The sequence below is a fragment of the Narcine bancroftii genome, chromosome 2 (assembly GCF_036971445.1).
Source record: "Narcine bancroftii isolate sNarBan1 chromosome 2, sNarBan1.hap1, whole genome shotgun sequence".
In the NCBI taxonomy this organism is placed as follows: domain Eukaryota; kingdom Metazoa; phylum Chordata; class Chondrichthyes; order Torpediniformes; family Narcinidae; genus Narcine; species Narcine bancroftii.
In genome coordinates, this window is record NC_091470.1 from 19,697,732 (window position 1) to 19,716,360 (window position 18,629).

The following is an 18,629-nucleotide window of genomic DNA, read 5'->3' on the forward strand; positions in this document are numbered from 1 at the left end:
CCACCACATTCTTGCCATGAGCTTCAAAGATGCAAATCTTCAAAGAGCATCCAAAGGAGCAGCAGTGTCTTTTGTTTGCCTCCTGCGACAGAACTTTGTCACATGCTTGGGCTCCACCTTTCCTTCTGTCAAACAGGAGTATGAGCAATTACCCCAGAACCATTTATCAGTATGAAGAGCATTGTCAATTTTTTGTATTGTGAGTTTCACTTGAAAAGCATTAAGTTTTTCATTGCAGTTCCAAATCTTTTTTGTCTCTTTCTATTCCTGTCATACTTGCTCACTACCATCCTCTGCCATTGTGTTCATTTCAGACTCAGTTTTGTTTTAAAAGGATTATTTATAAATTACAATAGGCACTTTCAGGTGGCCAATTGCCCCGCATGTAAAGCCACATGTTTAGGCAATATGCGGCTGTTTTGAGGCCACTTGAATGTGCAGGAGGCGCTCTTGAGGTGAGCTACGTAACCCTCCTCCAAGAGGGATAATCAGCTCAGCTTAGTGGCTCCCCCAGCCACCTGAATACAGCTGGCTGAAAGCAGATGTTAAAGGGTCATAGCTGACACTGGGCAGGAGTCGGACAGAATGTACTCTGAGCCACATCCTGTGCAACTGTGTCCTTCAGGTGGCCAGCGTTGTGCTTTAAACAATGCCACCTGAACGGCAATTTAAAGAGCCACTTCTGCTTTTTCAGGTGCATTCTACGCTAAGAATGCACCTGAAAAAGCCTTATGTGGCAGCCCCCTCGGGTGCCTCACAAAATGAAGGATGAACGCGACGATCCAGCAGGCTGCACGAGGCCCACAGCACTCCCCTCCAATTGGCCACAACTAAAGGAGCCTAACTGACCTATCAAGGAAAGCAGATCGCAAGTGCACCAATCAGTGCTGAGGGGGCTTTGACAACGCCCCTCAGCTTGAGAATAAAAGCAAGGCTGTGAGCCCAATAAAGCTCAGTGTTAACTAAACTCAACTGGGGTTTGTGTTGATCTTTCTGGGAACAGTGTGTTCTTTCTGAGCTAACCTACAAACAGATATAACCTTTCCTGCGCTATAGGCTCACAGAGCCATAGCTTGTAGCAGCCAGCTACAACTAATCATTATTCCAAGGCTATCTTACCATTATTTTATAGAGGTAAATACCTCTACATTTTTAGTTTTCTTTATTTGAACCAAAAACAATACACGTGGACTTTGAAATAGTCCTACTCCAACATTAGAGGCAGGCAATATCGGTAAAGTATGATTCTCATCAACTCAAAACCTTCAGTTTCATGGTGTCTGACTGCCAGAAGCATGAGGCCTCTACTCTCACTGTTGTGTAATTCAAATCCCTGAGCTGCCAGTCACTATGTGCTCATTTTATTTGCTTGGGTGGGTTTCTAGTCCATCCTTGTCCATGCTGCCAGTAACAGAACCATATGGATATGAAGCCACCATATCTCATGAGCAATGAAGGGGTTGAAGACTGTCAGGATGTACTTCAGTGATATGCCGTCCCAAACTGATATTATTAGATCAGAAATCCTCCGAGCAAGGTTACTAGATATAAGTAGTGTGTACCCAAAGGAATGAAAGAGCAGGAGAATAAATGAAAGTACAATTTTTAATGGCATTTTGTGTTTTTTTTTAGGCGAAAAGGACCTCATAAACGAGAGGCTAAAAGCTTGCTAGAGAAACTACGTTGGGTTACTTTAGGTTATCATTATAACTGGGAAACTAAGGTAACTTTTCATATTTTTATTCTGTACATATTTATTTTCAGGCTAAGATCCTTCTTAGTGGGTTGCATTTTGTGATTTCCTCCCCGTCAAAAGGAGAAACTGATGACCTTCTCCTAACCTCTCACCAGCTTTGCACTAACCTGTCAGAAGTGTGGACAGATAGCAAAAGCTAACTAGTACCTCTGGGAATCCGTTTCGTTCACTGACTAATAGCCCTGGATCAGTGACTGCACCTACTCACGAATCTTAAACAGCAATCTCAGTCATACGGGATTTTTCTTCTGTCCCTTTGCAAAAGTTTTTGCAATACCCTTTGCTGAGGTCCAAGAAGATAGAAATGTTGGAGGAACTCAGCAGGCCTCACAGCGCCCATAGGAGGTAAAGATATATAACTGACATTTCATTCCTGAGCCCTTCATACCTTTTTCTCTATGGATATTGTGAGACCGCCCGAGTTCCTCCAGCATTTCTGTGTTTTTATTACCATCATAGTGTCTACAGACTTTAGTATTTCACGCTGTTATCCAAGATACTTAGTATCCAGCTGTATTAACAGTCTGATTATGGAAAAAGAATGAGGCACATGTCAGGTAAAGGCTGCTGGGTTCAAGTGGTGTCCCTTGACAAGTGTTAAGTGATGTAAGAGTTCACTTTGGAAGGAAATTGGGAAGTCAAAGAGAGGGGGTCATGAGAACCAATAGCATACAGGATAACAGAGAACCCCAAAAGATTCTAAAAAGTCATATTTATTGTCATCTGATTGTACAAGTACAACCTGATGAAACAGTGTTCTCTGGTCCTTAGTACAAAACATGCAGACACACAACCAGACATAACACACTTATAGACGTATAATACATATGAGGACAAGTATTTTATCTATAAAAATAAATAAATGAAAATTGTTTTGTGCAAATGAGAGTCTTGGATAGTTAGTGCGAACAGTTCCTTTGGTCGTTCAACATTCTTGCTCCCTGTGGGAAGAAGCTGTTCCTCAGCCTGGGGGTGCTGGCTCTGATCCTCCTGTATCGCTTCCCTGACAGGAGCAGCTGAAAGATGGAAGGGGTCCTCAATGATTTTGCGTGCCCTCTTCAAACAACGTAGAGAGTGCACATATTCTATAAATATAGTAAGAGCAAAAGGGTAGCTAGGAGGAGAGTTGATCCCTTAAGCATCAGATGGTAATGTACATTTTAAGCCATGGAAGATGGAAGAGGTCTTAAATAAACATTTGTCATAAAGAAGGAGGTGAGTGAGTTCAGGGGAGGTAACAGTGATATCTTGGAACCTATCAACATGACGAAGGAGGACAAGATCTTGAAACGCATCAAAGTAAATAAATTCTTGGAGACTGACCAGGTGTCTCCAAGGATATTATGAGAAGCAAAAGAAGAGATTGCTAGGCCTTTAGCAGAGAATTTTATATCTTTGTTAACCACAGGTGAGGTACCACAAGACTGGAGTATGGTTAATTTTGTGCTTTTATTTAAGAAGGTTAGTAGGATAAGCCAGTGAACTATAGATCAATAAGCTTTGCATCGATAGTGGGAATGTTATCGGAAGAGATATCGGTGGCGACTGTGGTGGAGAGCTGGTACAATAAAGACATTTAAAAGATTCAGGGGTGTAAAAAAAAAGAAGATAGGGGTGTGTGGTAGCGAAGGGTTAGATTTGGAGTAGGTTTACATAGGTTGGCACAACATTCTGGGCTGAATGGCCTATTCTGTGGTGTAATGTTCTATATAAAAGATGCTGAGGAACTGGATTTATTAGCATTTGGAAAGGTAGGATTAGTTAGCATATGGGCTTTGTTCCAGGCAAATTATTATATATCACAAGTTTCATTAAGTTTGATGAGCAAGTCACCAAGAGGATTGAAGGTGATAGACGTCTACATGAGCTTTAGCAATGTCTTTCATAAGGTCCCACATGCAGGTTAATCTGGAAGGGATCCAAGTTGATATAGCAAATTGAATACAAAATTAGCATGCAGATTGGAGGCTTGTGATCAATGGTGTGTCGCAGGGATCAGTGATTGGTTCTTTGTTTCTTATATATCAATGGCAAATGCACTACAATGTGGATAAATGTGAGGTTATCCACTTTGGTAATACAAACTGGAGGGCAGATTACTATTTGAATGGCAATAAATTAAGAGATGGGGAAGTGCAGAGAGACCTAGGGGTACTTGTACACCAGTCTCTGAAGGCGAGCATGCAGGTACAGCAGGCGGTTAAAAAGGCAAATGGTATGTTGGCCTTCATATCAAGAGGGTTTGAGTATAGGAACAAGGATACCTTACTGCAGCTGTACAGGGCCTTGGTGAGACCCCACCTGGAGTATTGTGTGCAGTTTTGGTCACCTTATCTAAGGAAGGATGTTCTTGCAATGGAGGGAGTGCAGAGGCGATTCACCAGGCTGATACCTGGAATGGCAGGAATGACTTATGAGGAAAGATTGCGCAAATTGGGATTGTACTCGCTGGAGTTTAGAAGATTGAGAGGGGATCTCATAGAGACCTATAAAATTCTGGCAGGACTGGACAGAATGGATGCAGATGGGACGTTTCCAAGGATGGGAAAATCCAGAACCCGGGGCCATGGTTTGAGGATAATAGGCAAACCATTTAGGACTGAGATGAGGAGGAATTTCTTTACCCAGAGGGTGGTGAATCTGTGGAATTCATTGCCACAGAGGGCAGTAGAGGCAGGTTCATTAAATCTATTTAAGAGGGAATTAGATCTATTTCTTCAGTATAAGGGTATTAAAGGTTACGGAGAGAAGGCGGGGACGGGGTACTGAACTTTAAGATCAGCCATGATCTCGTTGAATGGTGGAGCAGGCTCGAAGGGTCGAATGACCTACTCCTGCTCCTATCTTCTATGTTTCTATGTTTCTATTTGGATAAGAATGTCAATGGCAGGGTCAATAAGTTTGTAGATGCCATTGAAATTGGTTGTATGGTGGACAATGGAGAAGGTTCTAAGGGATTATGGATCAACTAAGAAAGTGAGTAAGGGCATAGCCATCAGATCTTAACTCAAACAAGTACCAAGTGATGCATCTTTTGAAATTAAACCAGGGATGGACATACAACAATAGATTCTTAAGGTGGGGTGTGGGACTTAAGAATATTTTAATGGGGCATAGGAATATTTTGGGAAATAATTAAAAGGTTGGTTAGAAAAAATAAACTTGTTATATTGGTGAGAAAGATGTGACTTGGCAACACACTCAGTACAGTTGTGGTAACTTCCAAATAAAATCACTTTGTTCTTTTTATTTTCATAACGTGTTTTTGCTCTTCTGATGTTTCTCTGTTATTTCTCCGTTGTTTCTCTTATTTTAACTGTTGTTATCCTTGGTTAACATTATAATTATATTTTTTCTGACCCGGTCTTATTATAATCCATTCCAAATTATCTCATTGGAGATGAGGATTCCAAATGATCTCAACAATCATGTCTCCGTCCAGACCCCTTTTATTTTTTTCAGTTCAGTAGTGAGTGAGACCTGTATCTGTATGTACCTTTGTGCACTAGCACAATATTGATTGGGGGGGTGGGGTCGGCCCCAGGCACCAGCCTGAGGGGGACGCCAAAATCGCAAAAGAAAGGACCCCTGAAAGTAAAGCACAAGGCGATGCCCCCCCCCCCCTGCGAGAAAAAATGTCAGAAACCACGCTAGTGTTTATTTTTCATGTTTTCTTCAGGTCAGTATCCTTCCTTTGATTCGATCATTACTTTTATTACATTTTTCAATTCTAAGTCAAAATAAAATATTGATTAATCTGTTTCAGAGAGATTGCGCTGTTGTATTAATCTGTTTCCGGGAACTCGCACTGTTGTATATTCAAAATGAGCAGACCAAGCAAGCAAAAGGTTCGTCAATATTCAATGGAGTTCTTGAAATTTGGGTTTATATCTGCTGAACACGATGAACAACCACCTTTTTGCCCATTAACCCTACAAACTTTGATAAATAAATCAATGAAAGCAGGCCTTTTTGAAGCTCATTTGAGGGTAAAACATCCTAACCATGTCAATTCTAAATTGGAATATTTTAAATCACTGAAAAAGAAGTTTGAAAATAGATTAAAAAATCACTTCATTATTCGCTGCACAAACTGCAGCCCTGAAATTTCTCTGCTAATAGCAAAACATGGGAAAAATCATACGATTTTGGAGGAAAAGATTAAACCTGTAATATCATTGTTTCTCAAAACAGTTCTGCAAAAGGATGACAAAGATGTCCATGCAATGCCATTGAGTAATAATACTGTCTGCAACAGAATAGATGACATGGGTGAAAAACAGTTTATTGAGAAGTTGAAATCACAACTGGATGATTCTACTATATGGGACAGTGAGGCTCTGTTATTGGCATACATGGGATATATTGATGAGAAAGAGTTTCAAGCAGCCATGTTGTTTTGTGAATGATTAGAAACAACCACTACTGCAGTTGATTCTACAGCAAGCTCAAAAAATATTTGGATGAAAATGAAATACCAAAAGGAAACATTGTATCTTGTGCTGCAGATGGTGCACCTGCTATGATGGGTTAAAAAACAGGATGTTTAAAATTAATGAAGGATGAAAGTCTAAACCTGTTGGTTGTGCATTGTATTTTCCACTGGGAAAACTTGGTTGCCAAGAAAGTTTCCCTTGTTCTACACGAGATACTGCATTCTGTGATCAAGTGTATCGATGCCATCAAAGCTAATGCCAAATGTGAACGTCTGCTTAAGCAGTTTTGTGAAGATAAAAAATGCAGAACATGTGAGATTATTGCTTCACACTGAAGAAAGGTGGTTGTCAAAGGAAAACTGCTTCAAAAGGTTTATGGATCTGTTTGATCTCAACGAGTTTTTGAAGAACAAACCTGAAATTAAGCTCTTGCTAACAACAGATGGCAAAGCTTATGTGAGTTACTTGACGGACATTTTTGAGAAACTAAGTACATTGAATAAGCAACTCCAAGTAGCATATATGATGCTTGCTGATGCAAAAACAAAAATATTTAGATTCATGCCATGTCTAGAATTATGCCAAAGGAATATCTCTGCAAGAAATTTCAGTCAACTCTATTGGTTGAATGAGTGTGAGGTAACTAATGCCGCTACAAATGTCATTGTTGACCATTTGAAAATGTTGGTTACTGGCTTCAATGATAGATTTTGTGATTTAAAGTCAGTGGATTTTACCTCTTGGTTAACTCAGCCCATTGCTGGTGGACTTAGCTGAAGTTCCAGTGCAAAACCAAGAGGAGTTATCTGAGTTGTAACATGATGAATCTGTGGAAACTCTGTTCAAAGTGAAAGGTACCATGATGTGGCCGTCTTAACAAGGTCAAAAAAAACCCCAAACTTGACTACTTTAGCAAGGGAACTATTGGTACATTTTCCATCATCTTATTTAGTAGAATGTGGCTTCAGTGCTGTTAGTTATTTCCTAAGAGGAACCGACTGCAAATTACAAAATGTGGAGATTTAAGGTTGAAACTAACAAAATTAATCCCTCAAATCAAAAAATTCTGCAGCCAGCATCAGGGGCGAGGTTCCCACTGAAGTGACGACAATTGTTGAATGTGTTTGAGATGGTTGACATTGAAGTAGTAGTTGAATATGAAATATGTGTTCCAGTGTAATCCCGACCTTAATTACATTGAAATACACTTGCAGTAAATTATTTAATTAAAACTTCTTTTGAATATATAACTTTTTTCTGCTAATGGTGGAGCATATGTTTTTTTGAAAAATTAAAGTGGGCCTAGGGTGAAAAAGGTTGAGAACTACTGCTTTAGTCCAATAATTCGGGCATTATTTTGTCAATTAAAGTTCACCAAATGGTCAATTTTGGAATAAATGCACATGTTTACAGCAACACTTACATTTTAATTAAAGCAAAATGAAGACTATTCAGTTCATTGGGTTAATGCTGACACTATCTGTACCATTCTCCTATTTCCCTGTTATCATTACAACTTCTTTCTCACATACTTATGAACTCCCATTTGATTCTTTTGCCACTCATCTGAACAAAGGGTTAATTTATAATAATTTACAACTGGCCTTTTAGACATCCTTGTGGTAATGTGGGGAATGTACAAACTACACAAACAGCAATAAAAACCACCTCTTTTCTGACACCTCCTACATGATCACACCACCAGACACATATTTCCCTCTTCTCCTTTTCTCTGCCTTCCATAGGGATGCTCCCTCTGTGACTCCCACGTCCACTCCTCTCTCCCCACTAATCAATCCCTTGGCACCTACCCATGTGACCACAGAAAATGCTCCACTTGTGTCCACACCTCCTCCCTCACCACCATTCGCGACCCCAAACAATCCTTCCAAGTGAATCAACATTTTACTTGTGAATCTGCGGGTGGGGGTGGTTATCTACTGCATCCAGTACTTCCATTGTGGTCTCTTCTAAATTGGTGAGACTGGGCACAGACTAGAAGATTGCTTCATTGAGCACCATGTTGTAGATTGTCGAAGCAGCAGTACTCCCACTTTTTATTGCATTGAAATGCAGGGTGGCATGTTGATACAGCAGTGTGAACCCAGGGATCCAAGTGTAATTCTGATCGTAGATGCTGTCAGTATCAAGTGAATTATAAAAGTTTGCAGATGCTGTAAATGTAATAAAAACACAGAAATGCTGGAGGATCTCAGCCGGTCTTGCAGTGTCCACAGGAGGTAAAGATATATAACTGATGTTTCGGGACTGATCCCCTCTTCAAGATATGAATAAAAAGCAGACAGGTGTGTTTATAATGCCAAAAACACCCCTTTATGCACTTAATTATCACCTTTTCTCTCTCATATATTCCTCTCCATATCCAATTAACATTTATTGTCAGTTTGTCTATATTTCTCTCCATGCCCTTTCTTCCCTTCTCCCCAGCCTTTTAATTCAGGGACCTGCCTGCTTTTTACCTGTACCTTGAAGAGTGGCTCAGTCCTAAAACATCAGTTATATATCTTTACCTCCTGTTGGCGTTGCAAGACCGGCTGAGATCCTCCAGCATTCCTGTCTTTTTACTACATTTATAGTATCTGCAGTTTCGTGTTTCACTCGATAGAGACAGCACCCACAATTAGAATCACACCTGGATCCCTGGATTTGTACCACCCTGCATTTCAATGCATTAACAAGTGTGAGAGTTGCTGCTTCTACAATCTATAACATGCCCTGCAACAATATACAAGAGGTTACCTCAGCAGCAACTCCTTGAATTAATAAAGGCAAAATCGACAAAGGTTTGTTTAATTTTCATCCTCAATTTGCACACCAAACTGACTTAGAAAATATGTATACACATATCCATCCTCACATTAAAACATATTTCTGGAGCTTTCAACTCACTGCCTTTGCCGGATCAATGACGTGATTCAGTGGTAGCTGGATATACTTGTGAAAATAAATATGTTCAGAATTATAAGGAAAGAAAAGTACAATATTACTCTTTCAGTTGCAGTCATAATTACTCAAATTCCCTCTTCAACTACAAGGTCAAATATTTCTACTGATTCCAGGAATTTATGAAGGTGATCTATTAGGATCTTGTCAGTGTTATAAGTGCCTTTCAACATTAAGTCAAAGTTAAGAATATAATGAAACTTGTGAACTCTCACACATCGAACACCAGTTAAATGTGAAACCATTAATAAGTGTGTCTTTCAGTGACTAGCGTTTGTGTTCTTTAAAGAGGTCTTTGCCATGTTTAAGTTTAAGCTAATTTTTCTAGTACAATGAGAAGGGTTCTTCTGCAAGCAGTTTAATAGGTTAGCTCTATCATTCATACAGCCATATCGAGCAGAACAGCATAATTTGCAGAGTATAGTTTTACAATTAAAGAAAGACTAATATCCTCACACAAAGGTTTGCTTTGCTACTTGGCAAGATTTAAACCACATTGGCAGCAGGGTGGGAACATGAGAAACATGGCAGCAAGTGGAGGAGTTGAGGGAATAGCAGATCCTGGGGAAAGCAAGCCTGAAAGGAAAGGACAGATGAATAGTCACAGTGAGACTAATGGGCTGATGTATTTTTTTAATGCAAGGAGTATTGTGGGGAAAGCAGATAAACAGAGCCTGGATCAGTACTTAAATTATGATGTGGCCATTATGGAGATGTGGCTACAAGAGGGACAAGATTGGCAGCTCAATGCGTCTGGATTTTGTTGTTTTAAACAGGATGGAAAAGGAGGTAGAAGAAGTGGAGACATGGCATTGCTAATCAGAGAGAGTCTCACAGCTGCACTCAGATAGGACCTAATGGAGACTTCAACTGCTGAGGCAATGTGGGTAGAGATCAGAAAAAAGAAAGGTGCCATCACTCTGATAGGGCTATACAATAGGATCCCTATAGCAGCTGGAAAGTAGTAGAACCAATATGTAGATAGATTATGGAAAGATGCAAAAGCAACAGGGTTGATGTAGTAGGAGACTTGAATTTCCCTATTATTGACCAGGATGTCTTTTGTGCCACTGGCTAAGATGGGACAGAATTTCTTAAGTGGGTCAAGGAGAGTTATTTGAAGCATCTTATAGATGAACCTACCATGAATGGACCATATTAGAACTTCTTTGTCAAATGTCTGGCCAGGTGATCAGAATTTGAGTGGGAGAATATTTTGGCAAAATTGATCACTTTTTCTTGTCCTTGATGACTAGATAGAGGATAGGACTACTCAAGAACAAAGCAGGGAATTTCTGCTTGGGATCCGAGAAAGTGGGTGAAATACTGATTGAGTACTTTGCATCAGTATTTACCAAGAAGAGGGACGTGGACATTGATACGAAGCATAATGTGGAGAATTCTCATGTGTGAGGGCATTTTGAGATCAAGAAAGAAGTGGTGTTGGGTTATTGAGGAGCATTAATGAAGGTCAGATCCCCAGGCCTGATGGGATACATCGCTGGTTATGGAAAAAGGCAAGTGATGAGATTACTGGTCTGTGATAAAGACATTTGCATCCTCCTTAGAGACGGAAGAGATCCAAAGGACTGGAGAGCAGCTAATATAACTTTATTCATGAAGGGAAAAAGAAGCCAAAAAAACAGACAGGCACCTGAATAAAATAGTGGGGTGGCGAGGGCAGGGGCCAGGGGAGGAGCACAGGCTAGAGATCATAGTTGGGACAGCAGAAGAGAAAAAAAGTTGGGCAGTAATAGGGTGAGGGGATAACTCTGAATGGAAAGAGAAGTGAGTGGGTTGTTTTCTCAGGCATTGATAGGATGGACTGTCAGAATCATTTCCATGGGGCAAATATTTTACATAGAGAGTGCTAGGTGCCTGGAACAGGCAGATAAAATGGTGCCATTCGGAAAGTTTCTAGATAAGCACATAAATATGAATGTGGTGGAGAAGTTTCAACCAGGTGCAGGTAGCAAGGTTTTTGTTTGATTTGGAAATCATGCAAGGCACGGACATTTAGTCCAGAGGCCCTTTTCTTGTCCTGTACTGTCTTATGTAGTACCAATTAAGTGATCTTGTTCACCCTATGTGGGATGAATTCCAGAATTTGAGAAAAACTGTATTTAAGCCTGTTGCTGCCTGCTTTCACACACTTGAACCTTCTCCCTGATGTGAGGAGAGCAGAGAGTGGGTCTGGGGCATGATGGATGGTCAGTATGTAGGCAAGAGGTGACATGGATGCAGTTGACTACCTTTTGGTCTTTTCATTTGCAGAAATATTCACCCGATCGTTTCACAGCATTTCCTGTGGACCTCGCATATCTGTCAGAGCAGGTCACAGCAGCATGTGGTTTCCACCAATTTAAGGCAGAAGCAGGGATATTGAATTATTATCATTTTGACTCTTCACTGGGTATTCATGTGGATGAATCTGAGATGGACTACTCCAAACCCCTCTTGTCGTTCAGGTAAAGGAAGATTCAAGGTTTTTTTTATTGTCACATAATAATACATAAAAATGTAATATACATGATACACTACAACTTTTGCTTGCCATAAGGCAAACGAAGAGTCACCATGAGCACTGCCCGACACCCTTAACAATAAAAGAAAGAGAAGCCAAAGGAAGTCCCCTCAGAGACACGGAGTGTCTGTGGATTCACCTCCAGTGCACCCACAGCTGCAGATTCCTTGGTCCAAATCTCCAATACAATCAGGAAGCTGTGCCTGAGGCCTTTAGGGAGCTCTTCTTGCCTTCAGCACCCTCTCGAATCCTGGTTCCAATACATTTTCCCATGAACCAGTCTCCAACAGCCTGCAGTCCGTGAACAAAATGCTACTTTTTAACCACTTTTTTAATGCCTCTATTGACCTTCATGGCTTAGATCAGGTAATGTTTTGAATGACAGAAAGGTCAGTAATCAGAAAATGATGGTTTAAGTAACTGTCAAAAGAAATGTAGAGGAATTTATTTTACATTTATTTATAATCAGTATTAGCTGAAAGGGATGGTATATTTTGAAATAGAATTGGTAAATGCATAAGGGAAATTTTACTGTTTTTTTTTAAATTGGGCTGAATTAGATAGGAGCGTACAGTGTAATTTCATTACACATTGCAATGAAATTTAAAAACTGCAGCTGCTGAAAAACTGAAATAAAATAGAAAATGCTGAAAACATAGCAAATCAGGTACTATCTGTTTAAAAGGGGGGGGGGAAGAATTAAAGATTCATATTCAAGATGTTTCATTGGAACTGGGTCTCAAACTTGAAACGTTAACTCTCTTTCTCTTTCCTGATTTACTGTGCATGTTTTCAGAATTTTCTGATTTGGACCTTTCCAAGAGTTGGCACAGCACTTATGTTTCATTCTTTGATTCCAGTAGTTTTGCCTTCATGGCTTAAGCTAAGGATTGCCAGAATTGTTCACTGAATATCTTGTTCCTCTGTGATTGGCGCTTCAATCTAGTCAATTAGTTTCAACTTTTCAGCTTGCTTTCCTTCAGACCAGATGAGAACCTGCCACTCTTCTCTCTATCTATGAATCCCCAGCCTCTTGTCTCTAATCTTCACTTCCCCCAACCTGGTTCCACCATCCCCCATTTCACCTGGTTCCACCTATCACCTCTCAAACCTCCTGTTGCTTCTTTATACTGGCTATCTTCAGTCCTAATGTAAGGTCACAACCCATCCCTTTGCTGCCGTAGGTGCTGTTTGACTAGTTGAGTTCCTCCAACAGTTTTTTGCTCCAGATTCCAGCATCTGCAGCCTTTTATGTCTCCAGACAAAATGGCCTATTGCTTAAAGACTGAATGCCTTTGCTGTACATCATAATGAACTTAGATTTGAAATCTGAAAGGAGAAAGGTTTTGTATACACTAACTTCAGTAGAACAGATTATCTAAATTCTTTCTCAACAACATTTGCAAAATACATCATCTTTATTTTGTGACTCAGACTGCAGGGAATGGTTGGAAGAAAATTTACAATATATTAACATAATTCTACCAGTTTGAAAAATGCTGGTCATTTATTTCTAAATTTAAATTTTCTCCCATTATTGCACAATTTCTATCAGTTATTGGTTGACAATCTCAGATTTCTGGTGGTGCATCTCTGAAGGGAGTAGGTGTTGCACAAATTTTAACAGGAGAATCTTTGCTATAGCTATTTCCTGGAAGGGTATTTGGATGGGGGAAGATCATGGATAGGTACCTACATTCTATTAAAATATTTATCTTAAAGCTTTAATACCTTCGGGATTCTAGTATTAACCACTACTGTGGAAATGCTGGATCTGAAGGTTACAGTTGTTTCATGAGAAACCAAACTGTGTAATATGATCATACTGGAAGTATATTTCCATTCTGAATGCAAAATGAAAATCCAAAGTCTAAGGCCAGTTTTTCAATGTAACATGACAGTAAATACTGAAGAATAATGGTACATGCTGTTTATTTCAAGACCATGATATTTAGGTTTCTGAGATTTTTTGGGTTTGTTTGTGAATGATTGTTGAATGCCATTTCCCCAATATGTCTGCTGGATCCTTTCCCCTACTAAATTTTTTATTGTGATGAAAAAGAGTTTGTGACCTCAGTGTTGTCTTTGAACCTTGAGTAAATTCTGGATTTTCTATCTTCTCCATTACCTAGGCCATTCACTTCCACCTTTGCAGCTAACATTATATCCCACCCACTTAATTGGTTGTGCTCTCTTGGCTGTCCTCCATTATTCACTCTACATAAAAATGAGCTTAGACATGTCCACACTGTTAAGTCTGACTTGAGCCCTTGGCCTCAGCTAGGTTACTTTTATCTAATGCCAGATGGCATCATACAATGGGCAGCAATAACACCCCACATCTCCATTATTTAATGATCTGCAGACACCCTGGCATGTGATCAGCATCAGTTAAGTCATGTCTGTGCTGTTTCTCTCTCTCTCCCCAGCTTTGGTCAATCAGCTGTGTTTCTTCTCGGAGGCCAGAAGAAGCAGGACCCTCCCCTTCCCATGTTCTTGCACAGCGGTGACATCATGATAATGTCGGGCAGCAGTCGTCTTCTGTACCATGCAGTGCCCCGGGTCATCCCTAATCTGGAAGGAGGGCTACTCCCCAGCTGTTTGGAACACACATCAACCAGCAACAACCAGCACAGCGAAAAAGACGATTGGGAAATCTGTGCTAAATACCTGGAGACCTCCAGGGTGAGTGTGTCTGTAAGGCAGGTGTTGGGAGTTGGACAAAGTTTCCCAGTTGAGTCAGACTATGAAAAGATAGAAGACTTTCAGCTATCCTCTTATCATCAAGATTACTGCATGGAGAAAAGTGAACAGAAATCAGTCATGTCTAATGTGGCTGATTCTCCATAGTTCTTCGACCATTCCTGGAGATTTTATGGTATGGAGGCAGAGCTGCTTTAACTCTCTCATTCACAATATTTCTTCTCACATTTTAGGCCGTAAAATCTGATGAGTTTATATCAAAGGATTTCTCCAATCGTACGTCAGCCATGAATGATTTCTGAAATCTCCAACTACAGTACAATTCCAATTATCCAAAATCGGATTATCCAAAATCCTCAGTTATCCAAAAATCTTTTGGACCCAGAAGTGACATCTGTTTGGCTACAAAAAAAATTTCAGATAATTGAGAATTTCAGAAAAATCAGAAATCCTCAGTTATCCGAATTTTTTTTTTTGGAGCTGAACTGACATCACAGGTTGAAAAAAAATTTGGAATTTTTGCAAAACGTCGGAGTAGAATTTCAAAGTTTTGGTATTGGATTGATCTTATTTTGTTCAGGTTTTTTGGTGAGAATTAAACACTATCTCATGCTTAAAAAGCTGTCCCTTGTTGCTTGTTGTTGTTTAAACACGGTTACAAGTGATTTGCTGTTGCTACTGGGCTGTTTTTAAAAATGACCAGTTCTCCAAAAATATCCTTTATCCGAAATAGGTCTGGTCCTGACTATTTAGGATAATCGGAGTTGGACTGTATGTTCATTTTGCAGTTTCCCTGCCTATGCCTGTTTTCAGAGAGTTTTCTATCCACATTTCTCCACCCAGTTGTAATGGTTAACTAGGAACTGTGCTGTATCAGGTAGTGACTTTGATAAAATGACATGTTAAAACAAAAGCCCAATAGCAATTACATGATCGAATCTGATGGGAGTTTCAATTTTATACCATCTGAATAATAAAAAGTATTAATATATGACTATTGACCTCAGTTGCCTAAAATACTTTAATTAAATGCAAAGCATACTATCGGAATTGATCAATGGGTCTTTAAGGTACATCTTCTGAGGTACAGGAATCCTTTCAAGCATTCAAAATACATACTAAATATGGAAAAGAGGACTATAAAGCAAAGCAATAGTGATTAAATGGCTGGTTATTTATCCTCTCAGTATTTTGCCAATTGCCAATGTACATTGCGGGGAAATATGAGGTAATCCACCTTGGTCATATGAGTGGCCAGAAATATCGGAGGAGTTCCGGAGCATAGCTTTTCCCATTTTTCATTTTTTATCTTTATGACACACCAACGGCATCATGAAGAAAGCCTCTACTTCCTCAGGAGTTTGCGGAGGAGTTAGTGGAGTTGTTCAAGTGAACCGGTACGGACTTGAAGGGCCGACATGGCCTGTTTCCGTGCTGTAAACGGTTATATGGTTATATGGAATACAGTGCCTATTTTATAAAGGTTCTGTTATTGTGACTCTGTCACGGATGATGTTTTAGTGCTTAGGTGGTTCTATTAGTACTTAGATGGTTTGGTGCTGTCTGTAAGGAACTTGAACATTCTCCCCATATCTGTGGGGGTTTCCTCTGGGTGCCGTGGCTTCCTTCCACCCTTCAAAAGAAACGGGGGTCGTAGTGATTTGGGTGTCATTGGGCAGCACGGGCTTGTGGGCCGGAAGGGCCTATTACCATGCTGTATGTCTAATTTTTTTTAAAGAAAATTTATTGGAGGTCTTGACACCTTGCTGTTTTGGAAGTTGATCCTCACTCCCTTCGAGTAATCTGAACAGGTTGTGTGCAGTTATTATAGAAGTGTACTCATGACATTTAAATGCTGACCATGCAATATTTAATTTCCATTCTTCTTCAAATGTTATATATTCTAATAATTCTGAGAATGTGTTTCCATCTGGCTTCGTGAAATTCTTTTTACATTGTCGAGGAAGCATCCTGCTTTGTTTGTGGTTCTGTGTGACACCAAAATGAGTAGGCCATTCCACCATTCAATGAGATCTTGATATGAATTTTATCAAACTTCCTCAGCACCATATTCCATAGTACTCTTGTCTTGTGAAATCCTGTCAATCCCTGCTACAAGATTAGATTAAACTGAAATCTAATTCTTTTTAAGAGACAGAATAGCACTCGTTTACCACACTTTGTGTGAATTGTTCCCCTACAGAAGACCTTCAAGTAGAGTAAAACAAAATTCAATTCGGAGTTTAGCAAAGCACATCATTAGATCCTGAATCCCCAATCTCTGAATTTTCTTCTGTACAAAGACATTGTTCACGAAAGTGAGAAAAGAATGACGTACCTTTTGCCCTCCCATATAGTCAAACCAAAAGAAATTCCATTTCTTTATATTCTTCTTTGGCATGGCTTCGCGGACGAAGATTTATGGAGGGGGTAAAAAGTCCACGTCAGCTGCAGGCTCGTTTGTGGCTGACAAGTCCGATGCGGGACAGGCAGACACGATTGCAGCGGTTGCAGGGGAAAATTGGTTGGTTGGGGTTGGGTGTTGGGTTTTTCCTCCTTTGCCTTTTGTCAGTGAGGTGGGCTCTGCGGTCTTCTTCAAAGGATGTTGCTGCCCGCCAAACTGTGAGGCGCCAAGATGCACGGTTTGAGGCGTTATCAGCCCACTGGCGGTGGTCAATGTGGCAGGCACCAAGAGATTTCTTTAGGCAGTCCTTGTACCTTTTCTTTGGTGCACCTCTGTCACGGTGGCCAGTGGAGAGCTCGCCATATAACACGATCTTGGGAAGGCGATGGTCCTCCATTCTGGAGACGTGACCCATCCAGCGCAGCTGGATCTTCAGCAGCGTGGACTCGATGCTGTCGACCTCTGCCATCTCGAGTACTTCGACGTTAGGGATGTAAGCGCTCCAATGGATGTTGAGGATGGAGCGGAGACAACGCTGGTGGAAGCGTTCTAGGAGCCGTAGGTGGTGCCGGTAGAGGACCCATGATTCGGAGCCGAACAGGAGTGTGGGTATGACAACGGCTCTGTATACGCTTATCTTTGTGAGGTTTTTCAGTTGGTTGTTTTTCCAGACTCTTTTGTGTAGTCTTCCAAAGGCGCTATTTGCCTTGGCGAGTCTGTTGTCTATCTCATTGTCGATCCTTCATCAGATTTCATCAGATGCAAGGATTTCTTTATATTAATTTTTTTTTAAATAACACTTCAAAACTCATTTTAATTTGTTTTTCCTGAGTCCCATCAAACATCAAGACTGGATGAAGGTCCCGTTGGAATATATCTCTGATAACAAGGCATAGACCTGAATCTGTTTAAACTGTTGTGCTCATTTAAGATGACAAAAGCTTTGATGAATTTTATTGCCGTCATCAACTCCCATGTTATGCCCCATCAGTTCATTCTCAGTTGTGGAGCCAAAAGAAATATAGTTTTACTATCGTACTTCTGGTTTTCAGTATAAAATGTGGGGAGTGGCATCATTCACTTTTTATTGCTCTTTACAATTTGTAGTTTATATGCTGCACCTTCACTATAGTTAATGTTTACAAGATTTGCAGCCGAGATATTTCCAATTGTGTTCCTTGAACACTGTCAATGTTAAAGTCGCTGTATGAAAGTAGGGGAAGGGATGGCTAGCAAGTGGTTGGGTGGGGGGGGGGGGGTGATGCAATGCAGTGTCCCTACAAGTAGAATCAATCCCTGACAGTTTCATTGACCCTGGTTTATTCCTGACCTTGGGTGCTGTCTGTGTGGAGTTTGCACATTCTCCCTGTTACTGCATGGGTTTCCTCCAGGTGCCGTAGTTTCTTCCCACATCTCAAAGATGTGCATGTTGGTAGCTTAATTGCCCAATGTAAATGTTTCCAGTGCACAGGTGAATGTTAGAATCTGAGGGGAGCTAATGAGACTGCAGGAAGACTAAAACATGGGATTAATGTAAGTGGATGGGTTAGCACGGCCATGGTGGGCTGAAGGGCATGTTTCCCTGCTTTTTGTTTCCAAGTCTCTGTGACTCTGAGCCAATTTTACACCTAACATTAGCTGCATCTCTCTCTTGTTTTATGAAGATTCCTACAATGTCAATCAGAAATGGTTGGACAAGAGCTTCTCCAAATACATAAACAGGGTATCTTTCATCCACACTTGTTATATTTTTTAAAAGAATTGGTTGAACTTCATCTCGTGAAATGACTGCATAAAATATTATGCTGTGAAAAAAGTAAAAGCCAATGCTGCAAATTTGAA

The 18,629-nt window shown here is 40.3% G+C and overlaps 1 protein-coding gene across 4 annotated transcripts in view; it reads left to right on the top strand.

The window, feature by feature from the left end:
- The window catches only part of alkbh1 (alkB homolog 1, histone H2A dioxygenase), a 65,518-nt gene extending 50,141 nt beyond the window's left edge, over positions 1 to 15,377 (top strand). For all 4 annotated transcript variants that reach the window (XM_069916031.1, XM_069916028.1, XM_069916029.1 and 1 more), the window contains 3 exons: positions 1,633 to 1,723; positions 11,431 to 11,624; positions 14,110 to 15,377. In XM_069916031.1, coding sequence (XP_069772132.1) covers positions 1,633 to 1,723; positions 11,431 to 11,624; positions 14,110 to 14,530 — 706 coding nt within the window. In that variant the 3' untranslated portion in view covers positions 14,531 to 15,377. The remainder of the gene's footprint in view (positions 1 to 1,632; positions 1,724 to 11,430; positions 11,625 to 14,109) is intronic.
- The last annotated feature ends 3,252 nt before the right edge of the window (positions 15,378 to 18,629 follow it).